This window comes from Protomyctophum bolini (genome assembly GCF_963924005.1).
Source record: "Protomyctophum bolini genome assembly, chromosome: 4".
Classification (NCBI taxonomy): Eukaryota; Metazoa; Chordata; class Actinopteri; order Myctophiformes; family Myctophidae; genus Protomyctophum; species Protomyctophum bolini.
In genome coordinates, this window is record NC_137865.1 from 28697753 (window position 1) to 28718565 (window position 20813).

The 20813-nt window shown below is 42.7% G+C and overlaps 1 protein-coding gene across 1 annotated transcript in view; it reads left to right on the top strand.

Moving 5' to 3' along the window:
- The first annotated feature begins 1206 nt into the window (after positions 1-1206).
- Positions 1207-20813, top strand: part of slco3a1a (solute carrier organic anion transporter family member 3A1a) — a 40399-nt gene continuing 20792 nt past the window's right edge. The window contains exons 1-2 of the mRNA XM_080762569.1: positions 1207-1848; positions 7928-8390. Coding sequence (XP_080618695.1) covers positions 1693-1848; positions 7928-8390 — 619 coding nt within the window. The 5' untranslated portion in view covers positions 1207-1692. The remainder of the gene's footprint in view (positions 1849-7927; positions 8391-20813) is intronic.

The following is a 20813-nucleotide window of genomic DNA, read 5'->3' on the forward strand; positions in this document are numbered from 1 at the left end:
TGATATGTCCCTGAGGCTACAGTGACCTTGATGCCCCGTCCATGCTGCCCCAGCTGATTTCACAGTTCTCTCCTCTGTGTCTTTCCTGTAGTCTTCACAGCAGTGGCGTATTTACTGTAGGCTGGCCAAGTCCATTTGAAAAACACGACAAAAGAGACCAAACCTACATCACTTGTAGCCTACTCGTCTGGCCAGTACAATCTCTCTGAAAACCTTGAGTGTTTCAGATTGTGTTTCAGATTGTGCGGGGGGGCCCAAAATGTAATTCCTGGAAACGCCACTGCTTCACACAGACTGCATCCTGCTTCTGTAGAACAGGGTGTGAACCGTTTGTGGTCAGAGAAGGACAAATACAGCTGAACTAGGCCCTTACAAGAGCATATAGATTCATTAGATTGCCAAAAAGGTGACCAAAAAAGGGGAGACAAAAAGGATGATCAAAAATAGTTGCACAGTTGCAACTTGCAACTATTTGCATGTTGCAAGGTGTTGCGTGGCGAGTCATTGGTGGGGTTTTGGCTTTAGGTCATCTGCTGACGTGCAAAAAAGTCAGACACATGACAAACGGAACTAAAAAGAAAAAAAAAATAAGCAGACAAAATTGTTGCACTACTGGTCTGGAGCACTATATAATCATTTAAGCTGATACATTAAAAGCAATGATTAGCCTAGACTTAATTCTTCAAAAACGTTCATTCATCGTCATTCATTATCATTCTTGGTTTTGTTTCTGAAGTACTCTTGTATTCTTGTAATGTATTGGCATCATCATTTAATTAGGCACATCAAGGCAAAGGTAAATCGCATAGACTTTTTTTGGTGCATGCTGCTGCACTGCACAGCGCCACAAGCCACTGCCGTGTGGCTTTCGTTGACTGCCTAGTAGTCAGTGAAGTCTATAGGCTTATCCCATAGCCCTAAAGAGACTTCCACTCTGTGATTGGGTAGTTCGTTGTTACGGCAACCGCGGCAAATATTGTTCAAATTAAATCAAATCAAATGTGTAGTAGACTAGAAGGAATGTAGATATTATTATATTGTTACCAAATATTATGTGAGGAATAATTACACAGACATGTATAGCCTGGTTAGTCAAAAATAATGTAGCTCTTAGTAGCTAGTAGTTGCTTGACAACCAACTAGCCAATCATTGGCGCCACCAATCAAACCCCTCAGGCAATGGGAACTAGACCCCGATACCTTATCGAAGAGGAATCTGGAGCTCACACAAGGCAGTCGTTCACACACTCAGTGTGCATGTACCATTTGCCCATGGCGGTACAGAGTAGTGGCGCCGTGGCAAGCCTCTCCTCGGAATAATCGGAATTCGAGCAGAACCAACAACGTCTCCCCAGATCTATCAAGGAAACGGCCGGGCAAATAATGCGTTTTGACAGAAAATCCGGCGCCTGTCATTCACTCGTGCCTTTGAGATTGAGAAGAACATCGTCAGGGAGTTCACACGTCCCTGTGCGTCGACGAGGGAGCAATGTTTATTCTTTCCAAGTCGTAGTTTATCATATGTAAAGAAAGAGAGGGTGTGACGGACAATATTAGTGACAGTGATCGCAGCGCAAGGGCACCGAATGCTGTCTTCGGGAGGGACGCGGTAACACTGTCTTCCAGCCGGGTCATCTTCTCTCTGGTTTCGCGCAGTGCTTCAATCTGAAGTGCTGGAGCCGCTCTGCAAGGATGCAGGTGAAAAAGCACAGGGACTCGGACAGGAGCAGCGGAGACATACTCCAACAAGATGACCCCAGCAAAACCTCATGCTTCTCGAATATCAAGATATTTCTGATAGCGGAATGCGCCCTGATGTTGGCACAGGGCACGGTCGGAGCATACCTGGTGAGTAGATTATTACAGACAGACAGACTGTTGGGGGGGAGGGGGGGGGGGGGGGACTTGAGTCTGCAGCCCCAAGTGGGCTGTAGGCAACTGCTCGCGAGACGTCGGTTTTATAAATCAAGTGGTGGGTGATACGATCATTATACACACATACTATGTCACTATCCTCCTACCAGTACCATGCAATGCTATACAAACACGGCCTTATTGGGATTTGGGTTCTGCTTGCATGATAGTTGCATGCATGCACCACATTGAGTAGGTAGTCATCAAAGTACTGTCAAACGTGCAGCAGTCAGTACTGTGCGTGCAGCGTGTGACACAATGACACATATAACAAGTAACCGGCTAGGTGGGCTTGTTGTGTTGCTGCGTCCACTGCCATGGTTGGCTCTCCCCCAACAGACAGCAGAGCGTTTCCATCGTTTGAATGAATAGCTCATTCTAATGTAATTACACGTGCAGTGATTCTGCAGCCTGCCATTAGCATCATTTGAAAATGTATTTATTTATTTATTTACTGCGGTATTAGACCAACAATGAACGGGTATCCTAAATGGGACATGCTGCATGCATATTTTTAGTGTTGAGCTAGTAAAATGATGATGATAATAATAGGTTAATAATAATTGTTTGGAAGATAGTAGCCTATAGGCCTGTTGTAATTTAAGATTGTTTATTTCATATTCACATGGGAATTGACTAAAATTTGTATTTAGCATACTGAAATTGTGAATATTTACAGTAGCTTATCCACAATATAAAAGGTGAAATCTCAAGATAGGCTACATACAAGTTGCCTAAACATGTATTTTACTAAAACATGTCTAACATTTTGGAGAACAAGTTCATGCCGCCTTTTTATACAGGTAGCCTAATTTAATAGTTATATAGTGTTAACCATCACCAAGGTCAAGGGGCCATAAATTGCTATTCACAATGAAGAATTTAAGACTTTACCATTCAATTATATTTCCTTCCATTGTTTTATTATTTCGTTTTTCTGTATTAGCTGCTAGAATCATTGTCAATGACGCCTCTGATGATGAACAAAACATTTTGACCTTTAGTAGCCTATACCTTTATGGATCGAATCTTAACAGTAACAGCAACCTGCAATACAACCTTTTCACAGTTCAGGTTAAACTCATAAATACTTCACACGGGTGTTTATTTGTTCAGCCACTGTTTACTTTCTAAGAAACACTGTCTCTATTGAATGACAGTCAAATAGACTGAAGTGAAATAACATATTTGGAATGCGACATATACATTCTGTATGGAGCCTCAAGCTCTACCTAGGGCTGCCAGGGCAGCTTTTCAGTCAGAATGTCATCCTGCTGGAAGAGACACTTGCTCGTGAGAATGTAATAATTGATGACTTGTAATACTGAAAAAGCACAGCAGCTGTGTTGTTTTGTTCATAACAGCCCTCCAATTTTGGCCACCTGTTCAAACATGCCAATTTGAAGAGTAAACTCCGGGCATGAGGTGAGGATTGCAAATGATGGGTGTGAGTGAGAGAGAGGAACAACACGATTTGCCTGGACAAACACATGAGGCTATTTGTTATGCTTTATCATTGCAAACACAACAGTGTTACCTTCCATGGAGCCCATTTTACATGGCCTGTGGTTCAGGGAGAGCCTTGTGCTGCGCCACATGAGCTATTGTTGTATCCATGATTGGATTGATGCGATTTACAGTAAGAGTGTGCAGGCCGTTAAGGGCCAAAACCCAAGTGCCACGGGGCGTGCTCTCCATTAGTGGCTTACAGCACAACTTACTCATCTTACAGCAACAGAACCATCTTGTTGTTCTTGTTATTACTGGAAATGCCCACAGAAGAACCAGTTGAATGCTTACCTGAGCGTTAATTTAACCACTTCCCAAATTCTGGGGGTGTCATAATAGGTGAACATTTTGCAAGAATAACCAAACATTCCTCAAAAATGGTATATTTACAAGCTATGTAAATGACATGTATGTAGTATATGTACATGTTGCATTACAAACATGTTGTGATGTTGTAGATTGGATATGTTCAGGGAAGAGATTTGGTATAGGGGGGGGGGGGGGGGGGGTTTCTTATAAATCCAGGCTAATTCATACTAGTCAAATCCTCACTGTTAATTAAACTCTTATGAAAGTGTAACCTCTAAGAATGTTTACAACTTTGGAATTAGATTAACACAGGATTTTATTCTGTGGCAATGTATAGTGATGTGGACTTTGTGTCTCACAGTACACTGCAAGAGCTAAATCCTTTTTTTATAATCTTTTTAAACTGTCCTTCAGACAACTATCTTATTATTTGACTGTCACGATGATACGACTATCAGATTATAAAATCTTTCACAAAGCAGGAAAGAACCTGAGGTGGATGTGGACTTTTGTTTGGAAAAAGTCTGTATTTATATCTCAGGAAGCTGGAATTCAATGTGCTTATGCAGTAGGCATTCTCCTGTTTATAGAAAGTATTTTGGAATGTATTTTGATTGCCAATGAAGGTGGTCTTACCTTCAGACCACACATTGTTAATCAAAACAACTGGAACAAATATTTTACTGGTTATGTAAGCACACAATAAATTGACAGTAGTTCTCAAATGACTGTTTAGAGCTGGATGGGTTCGTATTGGCAGTGGCACCTGTTTTATCTAACTACTTGCCTGTATCAGTCTGTAAAGCATGCATTCTCTAATTGTGTTGTTGTAGTCCTTTTTTCTTTCAAAAATCCAATGGATAGGCTAAAAATCTGAATTTAACATAGCATAAGATAGTGGTTAAATCTCAAATCTTTTAAACAATGTATTTGGCCACAGTCTCACATCTGAAAATATTTTGACAGGTCCCCAATATCAGATTTGTGAAAATTATTCAAAATTGTTTAGATGGAGCTTGTAGATAGAACTTGTACCGTGTAGATAAAAGAAAAGCCATTGTATGTATGCTTAAAGTGATTTAACTGAGTGATTCTAATGCTATGTTAACTAATTTAGCTGGGAACCCCCTCGGGACCCCTGGGGGTCCCCGGTCCGCTCTTTGAGAACCACTAGCAGATGTACAAACATACAGTATTTAATGTGGGAAAAGCGGGCTTGGCCCCCACAAATGAATTACACTGCTGAGCTCAGAGAAGTAGTTGACTACTGTGCGTCACACTGTCTGAGACCGGAGATAATGGAATTGGATCGGATTGGGTGGTAGCTCCCATCACTCTACTGTACTTTGGTGCACTGTTCAACAGTGAGTGTTATGCCTATAATTTATGCTACATCACGTGCCAAAATAGCCAATCTACAAGCTCACGAAGCATCGCATCCGCATTGCGAATCGGCTATTTATGTATAAATCATGCTTTAGCCGGCCGCCTGCTCAGGGGTGGCACAGTGGTAAAGTAGCTGCCCACCACTGCAGAGTCTAAAGCCCAAACCTCACCAGTTGCAACTCCTTGCAACTTGTCGTAATTCCTTTCAACAAAACAGTTTTAAGGTAAGCCACACCAATGCAACTCCTTGCAACTGCCATTGAGGATAATGTTTGCAACTTGCAAGTAGTTGCAAGTTGCAAGGACTTGCGTGGCGATCATTGGTGCATTTGGGCTTAAGGGTTTGAATCCACCGGGGTGCATCCGGCTTTGTCAAGCGTCTAGAAGGAAGTGTTTTGTGGGAGAGTAGGACGGAGGCTATATGTCCACCTGGTGGGGGCTTCTAACTAGCCAGTAGGTTACAACTAAGTTACAACAGCAGTGACAACAGACAGAATGTCTGTGGGGAGAAATCAATTGGCACTATAACTAAATTGGGGGGTTGGGGGGCATACGGACGTTTCTACTGCCACAATGTTATGCTTCCCCCACACACGGGCAGATGCAAAGGATAAAGATGCTCACAGACAGTGTATTTGTGTAGGCTAGACACGTGTAATGATTAGTCAACACTAGTTTTATTTCTAAGTCTACTTATAGGACGTTAACATCACATTTGAGTTCCTTTTGAATTGTCAGATTTCTCTATATATCTGTCTCAGCTGTTGGTGCGCTGTGTGCGCAAATGCGCCTTGCATGCCTTTGATTTACGGCGCAGAAAACATTTTGACGACGTATGCGCACCGTTTGTGTGTAACATGTAAACGCAACAAAAATAAACAAATGGTTCAAGCCCATTAATTAAGATTCGAGTGCCAACCCGGTCCCTAACCCTAAAGAGCGAACGTTCGAATCCCGAATGTCCGGGGACAGCCGTGCGGGGGGTACTGGCACTCTCTGCACATAGCTCAAGCCATAGTACAATATGGTGTCAACTGGTTGCTTATGGTTGGCATTTGTTCTGAGGATGAGAGGGATATGAGAGTGTTTTAAGGCCAACTCTCCATGGTTCCAGGAATGTTTGATCTGGGAAGCCACGTTGTCTACTAGTAGATGCTGCTGTAGAAGCTTGGATTGAACTCTTTCTTTTCCCCCTCTTGCATGGCTGTTTGATTAATAGCTTTATTGAATAAAAATAAAAAATAAAGTACAGCTGAACAAAATCATTTGCATACAAAACCTCTAAACATTCCGTGAGTCGGCATAATCAATCTCCCATTCGTTTTCTGCTGAGCGACTCAAGATTTAACATTTTGATGACAATGGCATTTGTGAGATGGGAGACAGAAATGGGATAACGCTCAAAGGTGCATTCAAAATTGTGGATTCACAAATTCACAGATACCCTTTTTTATGACCAATCAGGCAATCACCCACTATAACCATTATATCACAAACGTATGTATCACAAAAAACATGTTTTTATTATTTATGTCCTATAGGCTACATAATACATATACATCTGTGTCTGTGATGGGGGACTGTGATAATCAGTACATGGGCTCTGTGTCTCCAGAGGATCCCACTTTAACAGACCTCAGTTAGAGTGGGATCCTATGGGGAAACACAAAGCCCCCCAGGTACACCATGGACCTCACACCCCGAGGTACCAGGGCTATCTGTGGGCGCTTGGGGTAGGAAGCTCAAAACAAGAGTCGGTAGCAACAGCAGAACAAGTTGATTTTTCACAAGCACAACGCTCAAATTGCATGTTCCTTACAAATTGGGCACCATTTAAAAGGCCAATAAACAGGTTTTCCAATGGTATAAAAGTTATTGCCAAAAATCATTGTTACAACAGAAACATTATCTACCAAACACAAATTTCTAACTTTGCGGTGGTACAGTGCCTAGAAAACACGTCCTGTCTGATTGGGGTTCAAGCCAACCAACCAAGCCCAACATAGCCTGGTGGGAATTGCCAGGGTAATGGAAAATAGTCATGCCCTTCCCAGGGCAGTTTGGGGCTGATCTGAAAATAGTATGAGAATTGTTCAGACATTGTGATACACATGGGCACAGTTTGTTCCCAGATATGATATCACACGACACGTCACATACGTATCATATCACACGACACACGTTTAATCGCGTCCAACTATGGCTGATCAGTGATCACCACCAGGGGCACCTAAATAAACTATAGTATTCGTGTTCTCCGTTTAAGTCAGAAGTTATGATGCCCCCACCTATTTCAAAGAACAGAACAGGAAAAAGAGTGCTTGTGGTAGGCAGTCCAGTAAAGAGCTGTGGGAGTAAATGTCGCAGTGCCTTGGTTAATCAGAAACAGAGCAGTGGATCCTGAAGGGGAATGCCTCTTGGCAGGGAGGAGGTTTTAACTCAACCACAATGTGGAACATTTGAATAGTGCTGTGAGTCAGTATATTCCAAAGGAAAAAATAATTTAAGGGCTTGTTCTCAATATTGTGGCATTTTCATGCAATGTGAAGCTCATCTCCTCAGGTCGAAACCTATTCACATCATGCCATCAGCAGATGTGAAATGCCTTTTGAGAGGAAAATAAAATAAAGTTATACTTAACCTTACATTACCTGCAGTGTTCATTATTTAACTGATTCTAAAATAAAGGGATATCTTTGGGTTTCTGTGCCTTGTTTCCTGTTGGTTTTGCATCGAGTTGTATTTTCACTCCATTGAACATCCCATGCCCCGAATAACTGCATCATTATTGTTTTTTAATTTCTTCTAGGTGAGCGTTCTGACCACCCTGGAGCGACGGTTCAACCTAAAGAGTGCTGACATCGGGGTGATCGCCAGCAGCTTTGAGATTGGTAACCTGGCTCTCATCCTGTTTGTCAGTTACTTTGGGGCCAAAGCCCATCGGCCACGGCTGATTGGCTGCGGGGGCATCGTCATGGCCCTCGGCGCCCTCCTCTCAGCTTTGCCGGAGTTCCTAACGAAGCAGTATGAGTATACAGAGATCATGTGGCGGACTGATTCCCTTAGCCGCGATGTCTGCTCCAACACCAGCAGCCAAGCGGCGCAGCAGGCAGAGAACAAACTTTGTGCCAACAAGGCCAACACCAACATGATGTACCTCCTGCTTATTGGAGCCCAAGTACTGCTGGGGATCGGGGCCACCCCAGTGCAGCCCCTGGGCGTGTCTTACATCGATGATCATGTGAAGAAGAAAGACTCGTCACTCTATATAGGTGAGCCATTCCCTACACGGCCTACAGGCTACAGCTAGATAAAGTAAAAGGGGGACAAAAACAAGGCAAATGGATGGCTATCACACTGGCATTTAAAAATCTATTTGTTACAGCACTCTTATTTCATAAGGTAGTTACATCAAACAGAAACATCACAGCCATGGATGTGCATTGAAGTCTGCAGTGTTAATTTAACTCTGGATTCATTTAGGTTTACACACAGAGCGTTTATGTTGTGCAATTAATTCAAATTACTTGAAACTGCTATTTTGACATGAGAACATCCACGCAGAACGTGAATGTAACAAGGTAATGAAGCAATCTGTCATCATTTTTCAACGCTAAGTCTATTTTCTTTTAACCGCAAACAAGCATCAACCTGTATGAAAAAGACATCACCAAATGATAGTTTGATGTGTCCTTTTATAAATTTCGTCAATCTGAGTTACGGGTCTATTTGTGTCAATCTTATTGTTTATACTCTCCGAGTTAATGAACACTGCAGATTTTACTGTGTTTTTATGCTGTCCATTCACAGCCAGCAGGTGCAGTGCATGTGCATGTCACTGTGTGTGTGTGTGTGTGTGTGTGTGTGTGTGTGTGTGTGTGTGTGTGTGTGTGTGTGTGTGTGTGTGTGTGTCCTGTATTGTAATTGTACAGTACCCTGCTTCCTTTTGTCTCTGCACTTTTTTGTCCATGTGACTGCCAGGTGAGCAGATCTAGCAGCTTTTTAATCTCCATTACGATGCTTCTGTTGGCAAGCGGGACAGATAGGGGTTAAATATCTCTACTCCCCTCAATCCCCTCTCAAAGGCAAGATGCTGCTGATGTGGCTTTTCAGGGCTTAAAGGTGCATTCAAAGCACTTTCTGGCCAGATTCAAATATTATACTGTGATTGCTGGGGATATGTCTATGGTTTGCTGTCGTTGGCTGAATCTTGGAGCCTCTTTTGATATTTCTATCCCATTTTGTAAGTCGTTTTACTAAACCACTTGGATCAGCTACATTGGTTCTCCTTTACCTCATCCACAAATGTTGCACGAAGGCTTAATTTCCTCCAAAACATCAAACTATACCCCTGTACGAGAATTACTTTGCCATTAAGCCATACACCATATGCAATGCATAACATTACGTGAAAGAAACTTGATTTGAAGATCTGTCGTCAAGGTGACAAAGGATCACATGATCCAACGCATAAGTGGCTTGTGCAGCCTTTCTTTCATTCATTTTTCTTGTTAAAGAGGGGGCTGTTGGAAAGCAAGCCTCGGCCACAATTCCATATAATGGCTTTACTTGTCTGCAGGGAACCTGGCTGCAATTTGTTGTCCAAACCATAGTGCACCTGCCTTTGATGGGAAGAAACGAGTTGTGTCAGACAGTGTTGTGTGTGAAAGAGCATATAATAGACAATGAGTTCAGAGACTGATTTAAGCCTAAACCTATACCATACTTTGTGTATGGCTGCATTGCTTCAGCTTGCCAAAATCTTCAATGCCAAAGCAATGCAAAGTGTAAGTTTAATTGAACACACATACATGTCGTACACACATCACATAGTTTTTGAGTTTTTATTCACATTTCACACAGCTGCATGCATACAGCAGTCAAATACAGATGTGACCTGATGACAGAGGCAGCAGCAGTATTATCACAGGGCCAAATCTAACTGGTCCTAATCACTTTAAAAATAATATATATATATATTTAGCTACAACAGCATGCTCTGCTTTGCCCATAAACCTTTGCCACCACCCACAGTGCCTTGTTCATCGTGTACAGTCAGAATGCTGACTCGCGCTGACTGAAGTTTGGCAAGGGTGGAGATTTGGTCCTGTCCTCCTCTGATAAGCTACAAGGAGAGCTGGAGGAACAAACAACCGGCGAGGAGTGACAAACAATGTGGTATTGAGTTGTGCTCAGCTGATCGTTCTAATCCCCATGCTGCAAGGCGTGTCATGTGCCCACTGCAGCCATGAATGAATGGAGTAGATTGTCTGAATTTCTGTAAGATTTCTTTTCACTTGCCGATAATGTATTCTGATTATTCATCCCTGTGCACACACACCCGGTTCCACATTGTTGCAGCTTTGGGGCCAAGTTGTGTTTGTGCAAGCGTGGTCATTGCTTAAACTGTTTGCTTGTTTCCTGTAGACTTTTTTAAGCCCAGCTTTCTCTTAGGTCTGCAGGGCATGCCACTGGTTATATTCTCATTCATTATTCATGTAAAAGAAAACAACGCTGAAAGGTGGTGTTATAATTTTAATTAAAAAAATAAAAATAGACTGGTGGTGATGCTTAAAAGGCTCATCTAAAGTTTATTGCTGTTCGTTAACGTTTCGATCTTGATTTTCATCAGGACATATAAAGAGCTTTTTAAGCATCACCAGTGTGCACTGTGCAGACCTTTTCTTTTTGATATTTCCGTTTGTCTTGCTCCTGGGCCACGGATGTGCGTGCACTACCTTCGTCAAGCTTCATTTAGATTTTACACTGAACTTAACTTATGGGTATTTCGATTCAAAAGGCCCAATATTAAAGTTATAGTGATTTTCGCCCCCAGAGACCACCCTTCTTTAGAAGCTCTAGAAAGCTCTTCTCGTTCCATCTCTGTTTATATTCCTCCCGATAATTGGAGAGCTCCGATGATTGGAGAGGGCTTGACAGGGAATGCTGACATGTTGGAAGAGGTATAGTAAGAAAGAAATGAGAGAGGGGATGACTGGCAGAATCCGAAGGGTGAAATTCAACCGTAGCACATGATACTCAGAAAGGGAGAAGACAGACGTGAAGACAAACGTGAAAAGGAAAGCTTCCTCTGCGATGTGTCACTATGAGCAATCTCCAACTGTGACATTGCCGGATTATGACTGCGGCGCTACTGTACGTGTTGCTGAAGCATGAATATTCAGCCACAGCTCTGAGGACCACTTATGCACACGGCGCACAGCATTTTGGAGCCCAGGTTTTTGAAGTGAAGACACAATTAAATGTGTGATGGTACCGTGTCGTTTTTGGGAGATCAAAGTGGAGATCAAAAACATCACCTTTGCTTTCCCATTACAATACTTGTCCTGTGGGTATAGCTGATGTCGCCTGACTCGCCTCCCCCTTATATTGTAGCAAGATGTTGGCTGCTACTGCTGCTGATGTCAGTGTATATTTCCCCCCAGCCAAGTGTTATTGTTATAATTAGTCAGTGAGCTAAATGTTCAGGTAATGGGTGCATGACATCAGAGGAGGCAGAGCCCGCCCTGTTATAGTAATGTGTGGTGAGAGAGAGGGAGAGCAGAGAGCCTTGGAGAAGAGCCATAATTACAGAGCAGGGCAGGAATGCCAACCAGCCAGCCAAGAGGTGGGCTGGTGTGGCCATGCATACCACACACAGCACTGTGGAAAACAACTCACTTCTCCATATAGTAAAATCCTTTGTGTTAATTTTACTCTGTACAGTACATGTCTGTAAAGTACACTCTCAGAGTTACAAATGGATAAATGAATACTGAGGATTTTACTGTGCAGAGGCCCAGGGCTGTAGCTGTCTGCCTCTGTCACCACCAGACGCGCCTTGCTGCTGTTTAAACAGCAGGAAGACAAGTTTAAACAGTGTCTTTTCAGTCTGCGTCCTCCTCGTGTGTGAAGACCTTTTATAGAAACAATTTCCACCTACCATATGTTCACTACAGAACATGACTTTTCTTTGTTTTAGTAGTAGATATTTTGGATCTCCTGCTTGTAAAGTTGTGTGTTTTCTAGAAATACCGGTAGGCTAAAATGTCACGCTCATTATCACCGTAAACACATTGCTTCATATTCAAAACGATGCCAGATTTAAGCAACAACTGCATATGATGGTGTTGTATCCTACGTCTAGACGTAGGCAATCATGTAGGATTGTAGGGCCAAAGGAAACAAACCATTGGTGAGTTTGCGTCAACAGGATTTCCACGCCCACTCACAGTTCCTGACCTTTCAATAGCCAAAGCTAAATATGTCCCTTCCCACAGGGCCCTGGCTTGCAAAAATATACTGCACAGGACATGCATGTACAGAGCAGAGCTTAAAAGTGACGTTGTACCGTGCACATGGTGGAAACCCCGCCTGCTAGTCTCACGAAGTCCCATGGCCTTGGGCCTCTAGCATTTGAAAGATCAATAGAGACGTCATTTAGGCCTACAGTATGGTGGTATACACTATACAGTCTTCACCATGCATATTGCATACAGAAGGGTTTTGGAATACATACTGTAACCTTTTACAAAGCATACGTTTTTATTTTATTTAACCACTTTCAACTATCCCTATTTTGGGCATGTCATTATAGGTGACCATTTATTTAAATTGTTCAAAAATAGCAGATCCGTCAAGCTACAAGCATGGAGAATTTCACTGTTTTGTTGTACAAAATAGTACAAAATAATTAATAACATGGAAAAAGGAAAAAAAAATGTAAATATAAATACCAGTAAGACACCTGAGGGCTAAACTGGGCTCACTTACTTCCTGGACTACATGTTGTCTCAGTTAGACAGCCCTCCCCGTATCCACAAGGAGGAGCAGTGCATTATGGGAATTGTAGTCCAGGAAAGAAGTGAGCCCAGTGTCGATGAAATCAGAGACACTGCTAAAATAAAAAATATCTAAAACCACGTATTACACACATAAAGCCCCCCAGGAAAGTGTTCTAAATCTTCTAAACGTCATTACCTTATATATACTTTTGCAAAAAGGGTGAAGTGTCACTTTAACTGCGACAGCAGGTCGCATATACTATGACATCAGGCATGATTTCACGAGACCTGGGCACCATACTGTATATGGTGCTTGACACACTGACGGGAAATGCTCGATTCCATAGTTAACTGCGACCTCTGGTAGATAAAATTATAAAATAGAGGAAAAAAAGGCAAAAAGCTAAAACCAAAAACAGACACACCTCTCTTGGTGTACATTGTGAGGCCTAACTGTACCAATGACAGCTGTCTCAGGCCTGAAGAAAGCAGCAGCTCTGAAGAATGCACTGTCTGTTCCAGGCGATGGAGTGCCATAGAGTTTTACTGGCCAATACAAAGCAGCAGCTGACACACACTCACACAGGCATTTGCACATATGCTAGCACGCACACACACACTTACACAGTCAGACACAATCCATTCCACCCATGCAAAAGCACACACACACACACACACACGCACACACATTATTGCAAAGTGTATAGCCAAAGTAGGAATGACAGGCTCGCTGTGGGGAAAAACAAAGATACTTCTTCTTATTGTGGGCTGGAAGATAAGTGCCCATACCTAGAGAATTAAAAGACTCCAATGGGCCTTTCACTTATTTATTGTTTGAAGGTCTAAACAATATTATGTCACGGTAAAATAAATTATTCAGACATTCTGCAACATATGGTATAGGCAGCCTAGCGTCTGAAGACAGTTTTGCACTTGCTAGTCTCAGTGCTGGATTTTTAGACCACACCGTTGTGTACTGCATTGGCCCTTTGGATTATAGCAAAAAATGTAATTGTGTATTTGATCAAATCATACTCAGTAATCTCATTGAAGAATGCGACTCGAGCATCAGGTCGATTTGACAAAGCGATGGCAATAGTTTGCCATGGCTGGCAAAGGCCTCGGAGCGATTCTTGAGGGACCTGTCAGCATTCCTGTTAAAATGCCCCGACTCCAAACAGTCCATACAGTTGGGCGTGTTTATATAAGCTACTTAAACTCAGCGCATGTTAATGTCATCTTGAAGGATTAGACTCTAAATGGGTTTTTCCATCCCGGCCATAAGCTGCATGCTGAGTGTGCCTAGCAACACCCAGTTTGTTTTATTTCAAGACAATCAACGACATCATCACATCTCCAAATTGTGTGTGTGTGTGTGTGTGTGTGTGTTCAGACTCCTCACTAGTATTCTAGCGCTCTACCGCTCCCAGATTGCCCCAGAGACACTAAACAGTGTGGGCTTGTATGGTGGCGTGGACACAGTGGCTGCACTCAGCCAGGCTGCTATTGTTGGTACTGCGGGAGACAGAGGGCGGGTAACTTGTGATTAGCTTGTGTCCGCTTGGTCATTGTGGTCAACAGCATGGCACCGCTGTCTCTGAGCTAATTAGCAATTATCCCCAAATACGCTGAGAATAAAATCATGTAAAACAATCAGACGGGAAGTGATCCAACGGAGGCCTAATGCTAAGCCAAGGTGAAGACGTGGCCGTGATTGAATGGCTTCTCTAAATAAAATGAGGGATTGTGCGTTCATTTTGGGGGGGAGGCAGTCATTATGGATGGCTAGTAGTGCCTAATTCATGCTCCGTCGTACAGCGGTGTTGCATACAGAACATGGCGGATCTACAGGCTCACAGCCTCACAACATGCATCCTCCATGCGATGCGCCGTGAGCTTGCTGATTGGCTATTTTGGTATGTGACACTGTTATACAATGAAGGATAAATCAGGATTAAATTGTTGTTACTTGCCTTCAATAATGTAATTTGTCTCATCCTCCTGGTGGAATATTGGCTTAAGCGAAGCACCTGCGTTGTACTCTCCCTGCTGTATGGAAATTAGAATTGGATGTATGCTTGCATTTATGCCCATACTGCAAGACATGATTTGCTGTGGTCTGCTTACAAGCTGTCCTGGACTGTCTGCAAGATTTCCAGTTAACCTGACCAAGTTAAAATTGTGACAGGTTGTGTGACAGTCTAACTATTTTGAAGAGTGAGCTTGTATTTATTTTGTACTTTTAATTCTCTTATGAACATTTAATGATTTTATGATACAGGTGCAGTGCAGAGTGCGGACATTATTTGCCTAATTAAACTGTATTGGTGCCACTATTTGCTTAGTAAATGAAGTCTCATTGGAATGCTATAGCTGGAGCCTCGGAGCAGCTGACAATAAACCAACTTTATTGTCACATCACATGACACGATTACAGGTTTAATAGAGTGGCTGTTTTTTTGCGAGCAATTTCTCAATATTGCAGTTAGGAAGTTAGGAAAAAAAGGGAAAGAAAGAATAGAGAAGAAAAGATCAGGGACATAATATAGCTGATCTACAAGCTCACAATGTGTCGTGATGCCACATGATGTGAGCTTGTAGATCTGCTATATTTATAGCAGGAAATCGCCCAGCCCTATAGCAATAACACTACGGATTAAAAAGAAGGAAGTTGACTATGGGCTTACGTGTTTAATAGCTCTGTAGATAGTAAAGTCTGTTCCTCATTTGCAACTGTAAAATCTGGTTATTAATCTACCGTGAGTGTACAAATGTATAGTGTACACATCAACATTAAATCCACTTTATTTGAGGTATTAAACCAATATTAGTTATTTGGTGATTTCAATGATTCCCACATTTTTTATGCAAAACAACTTTCATAGGTTTTCATTCACTCACTCACTCTGGGACTATGATCCTCACAAAAACATTCTGTTGCAGCATGTATAGAACTGTATGTAATTATGTGCAGGACCTGTAGTCTGTAGTTTGAGCAGGTCACAGAAGAGAATAGCTTTAGCCAAGCCACTTACCATGTGACCAGCTCATCTCTTATCTCTGGAAAATCTGGATGTTTAACAGACCTCCCTGTACTGACAGACCTCACTGAGGGTAGAGACCCTCCCTCTGTCAGAGAGGGTCTGTGGAGGAGGTTTTTGTGTGGTAGTAAATAGGCCAATAAAACGGGTCAGTGTTGAACAGACGTGGCCGTGAGCCCACGGGCCGGCTCACCAGCACATGCAGTGGAGTCCTGTCCCAGTAACCTAAACCTGAGCTCCCTGCAGTGACCTGCTGCCTGTCTGCTTGCCTCCCAAGACATAGTTGAAGCATCAGTTTTGTCCTGTCGCTGCGACTACAGTACATAGTCTGGACTTTGTCTGAGCCTTGAGCTGCTGGCTCAGGAAAGGTGAGGTTGGTTACTGGATCGGAGCAGGGAGGAAATAGCCTCATCATTTCCCTCTTGTGTCTCCAATGCCTGTGGTCTAAGTAAAGCTCTGCCACCATGCGGCCTTCTCAGACAATCTGGGTCAGGCCCTGTCGCTACTGATTAAAAAGGGGATTTTTTTTGTAGTACAGTAGGGGGAGGGGGAGGAGGCGAGGAGCGTGTGGATGGCAGAGGGGGGAGGAGGTAGATCATAAACACAACACAACATCAAGCCGTTGCCACAGAGATGCTGTTAGTGTTAGCGCTTTGTTCCACTACTGGATTGAGATGCTCAGTTCTTCTCCACTGACGCCTGCCGGTTTCCCGCTGGCTGGCCCAGCGCCCGCTGCAGAGGATGCAGCTGTCAGTGTGGCCTTCTGTAGAGAGTCATGGCACCAGTGCTGGACAGTAACTCAAGTACATTTACTCGAGTATGGTACTTAACCCCTAATAGCAGCTTTTCAGTGCCTTCAGCAAGCTCTATTCGTGAATTTAATTCATCATTTCAATGCCAATAGGAAAATCTGTGATATACACAACATCTCTCATTTTAAGGCGGCAAGTATATAGTATAAGACACCCAGTCCTGATGGTGGCGGTAACTTCACCATCATGCCGATTTGAACCGAATTCCGAATCTGACCATCAATCATTTCCGGTTCAACGGGTGTCAACATCCACTAGCTTTCTTCACTGTGTGTTACAGTGATCTGTCCCTGATTCCGTGCGATCATTGTTTTTGTTATATCTAAGTCAAATTAAGCCCCGAATATCGGACGGTTTTAGGTGGATGAGATCGTCCGTTAGCAAAAAATGCTAAAACATGCTAATTCATTTAAAAAGAATCCCCCGATTATAGGGAATAAAACAAATACGTCAATTCCATCAACAGGAGGTCTGGATTAATTAATTAATTACTTCGGGAGTTCAAGGATAAAGTCAATTTTTTTTTATTTTTATGCAAGCACATGACCTTCACTCCACTACATTGAACTTAATACCCCCCTTATATTATACTGTAACATATTTTAAAAGAGTCACGGTATAAAGCGGTTTGAGCTTGTAGATCTGTACTGGAGACTGGAGAATGCTGCACTGCACGGCAGTGGTGGACGACGAACCGGGAATGCAGTTTAGAAATCACAGTGGGCTGAGATTCCCGGCCCTGCCCATTTATAGCGGACTGGAAGGCTCAAGCAGGAGAGCTAGCTCATTTCCTAGACATGACCTTTGCCCCTAGCATGCAGTGGCTGCTCTTTTTATTCTCTCCTCAGAGTTTAAGCTGACCTTGAGCAAGGTCTTTCCTGAAAATCTACAGGTTCACTCGTGGCTTTACCGCAAATCCCCAGCCTCAGTGATTGACTGGGTTGCTCTGTACGTCCCTAGGATTACCCAGTAGTAGCATGTTCAGCACTTTATCCCTGTATCAATGCTGACTTGGAGTGGATAACACTGCCTAATTAAATGGACTTGGATCAATAGGTAGCCAGTCATTATTACAAATGATGTATTGTTGGATTCAGTGGACTTTATTTACTCAATGTCCAGACACAAGTGACCCCCCCCTAGGTGAGGTCTCTCACCTTACTATCAGCACTAGGATGCATTCCATTATTATCTGAATATGCAGTACGGTACATCACCATATTTTGGTGGGGCATTTAGATTATGTCATTTTGAAATGCAACTCAGATGTTATTTAGTATCTTCTGTAAGTATCTCTAGGTAAAATGTGCTAATTGGAAAGCAGCGCACATCTCTGCACATCCACACATCTCTGGCGCCGCTAGAGACTCCTAAAGATGTCCAAATATGGAGTTCCTTTCGAGATTATTAATTTACAAAATGTAAACATAATCTCTCCCCGTCCCCGGCCTTATGTGTCATGTGTGTCATAGGCTTTCTGATTACATTTCCTGAATGTCCAACGCAACCATCAAGCCCCTATGCTCATCGTTTCTCTTCCTCAGCAAGCATACAATGTGCTGTTGTAATTGGCGGCAGCAGACGTAACATCGTACAGTATATGCAATTTGCTTCATTATCTACGTGTGCGACGCGTCTCCCCTGATCACGGAGGAAGGGGCACACATGCAGGCCTGGCATCTCCATCCTGGTAATTGGGCCAGGACACCTGCTGGAAGGAGCTGTTAACAGCTGCTGTTTCTCTTCTTCAATAGGGCAGCTGTGGGCACTCAAACTGAGAGCAGTGCAAATGGCCTGCTGGATGTGACCCTGGCCATTTCTTCCTTCCTGCCAACCAAAAAGCTCTGAGAGTGTGAAAATCAACCCAAAATGTCCCAGACGGGGTCCATGTTCACACACTCAGAGTTAAATCAACACTTTACATTGTACCCCCTCCTCTTCTCCATCAGTTTCTATCATCTTTCTTCTTGCTCTCACTCTTCTTCACTTGCTGACCTCATGCTGACAGAGACGGCAGTCTGGCACAGTGAGAATCCAACTGAGTTTCCAGGTCCACATCACTGAACACATGCATGCCCAGTCTGTTTATGCAATCTCATGGCATGGAAAGGCTATCATTACTATTGTTAATGGGAGTTGAAGCTAACATTAGTGTAATAATTGAAAATCACTAGCTGTGCAGAGGAAAATATCGCTTAATTTGCCAGCAGGGACTCGCTCTGGCAGCATTGTCTTACAGAGTTTAAAAGCCTGTAATCATTATAATGGTATGGCATCTACTGAATTGTGTTACTAAAATATAGTTATTAAACGTTTCGGCGGGATAGCCAAAATGTTTGTCCCTGTTCAAAAATAAAATAAGTGTTTTCAGTGTGTGCGACCCACTACCGTTATTTTGATATGTTAGTTTGAGCATTCATATATTAAAATTTTATGTTGAAAATAAGACATTGTTATTAGGATCAAAAAGAGATCACCATTAAGCCAAACTACTACTAAGATATACGTTTATGACGTTTTTTAACCCATATCTCCTACCTAGAATAATACGATTCTGTTGACAAGAGTTTAAACAGACTCAAAGATTATGTTACTATCTGGGTTAAGTAGCCTAATGTCATTGACCGGCTCAACAGAAATAGAAGATGAACAAGACGAAAATGCTCACCACAAACAGACAACAGACTGACCATGTCTGTACTTACACAACATACGCTCATCGTGGTCAGAGCTCTCCAGTAGGCTGCTAAGACCGGCGGTTGAGAAAAGCACCGCTAGAACTAGCTATGTCATTCAAGTGTAGAATGGTTCCATTCTGAAACTGCCACTTATGAAGGTGTGTGTGTGTGTGTGTGTGTGTGTGTGTGTGTGTGTGTGTGTGTGTGTGTGTGTGTGTGTGTGTGTGTGTGTGTGTGTGTGTGTGTGTGTGTGTGTGTGTGTGTGTGTGTGTGTGTGTGTGTGTGTGTGTGTGTGTGTGTGTGTGTGTGTGTGTGTGTGTGTGTGTGTGTATGCTTGCCTGCGTGCATGCATTCGTGCACTTACTGTATGTCAGTACACTGTAATTTCTTTCCCATATACAGCCTCACACAATGTTTTCTCACTGCTGTGGAGTCAAATTAGCATGCAGTACATAAAGCATAGATACAGTACTGCTGTGCTGAATGACAAAAACAAATGCCTGAAGGCTCACTTTTGTGCCAAAGAAATCAGCAGCCAACCCGTTAGAAAAAACACACGTTGAGAAGGAGCTATCCTCGTCCTCAGAGATATTGTCATTGATTGAATACTTTATTAACACAAAACACAAGACAAGTACTGTACAATTTAACAACTTATAAAAGGAACACAAAAATACATTGTTTTTCTTCCATTGTGGTCCTGTGTAGTACTCATTTCACCATACAATACAATACAATACCAGACAGTAAGACGCCCTGCGGATGCGTGCACGCGACCATCACCAATACCAGAAGCAACAAGAGGTATATTTACAGAAAAAGATTGTGCAGTGTCAGTGATGATGTTGCAAGAATTCCCATGTTGAAGGCTTTTCAGCATTGTTCAGGCTGCATTTGGGTCTCAAATTGGTCTTCAGGACTTAATATCCACATCGTTTTTTTGCAGGTGATCAGATTGGATTTGTGTAGACATACAGAAATCATTGGTCGCTTTGGTAAAGACGTAATGACTTAGGCGTGAGCCACGTGATTTTTTTTGTGATGCATTGTGAGCTTGTAGATTGGTGAGTGACACACCATTGTATGATGAAGTACAATATATATCAGGTTTCAATGTCCTAGTGTCCAGTTTGAGACATCTTCAGAAATCAGATTTGAATAGCCAACCACCTTGGGATGTGGCTCAAATTTGAATAAACAAGCACAAATTGATTACCGGTAAATCAATTCATTATTAGCTGCATTATTATTATCTGCGGGGGTCCGCTACAACTGCCTCTGTGTCAGTTTCAACCATAGAGTATAAAGAAGGATAGAGACCGAACTGGAGCGTTAGCCCCGCCCCCCGCTATTAATTTCAGTGGAAGTTGCTCAGTGGCG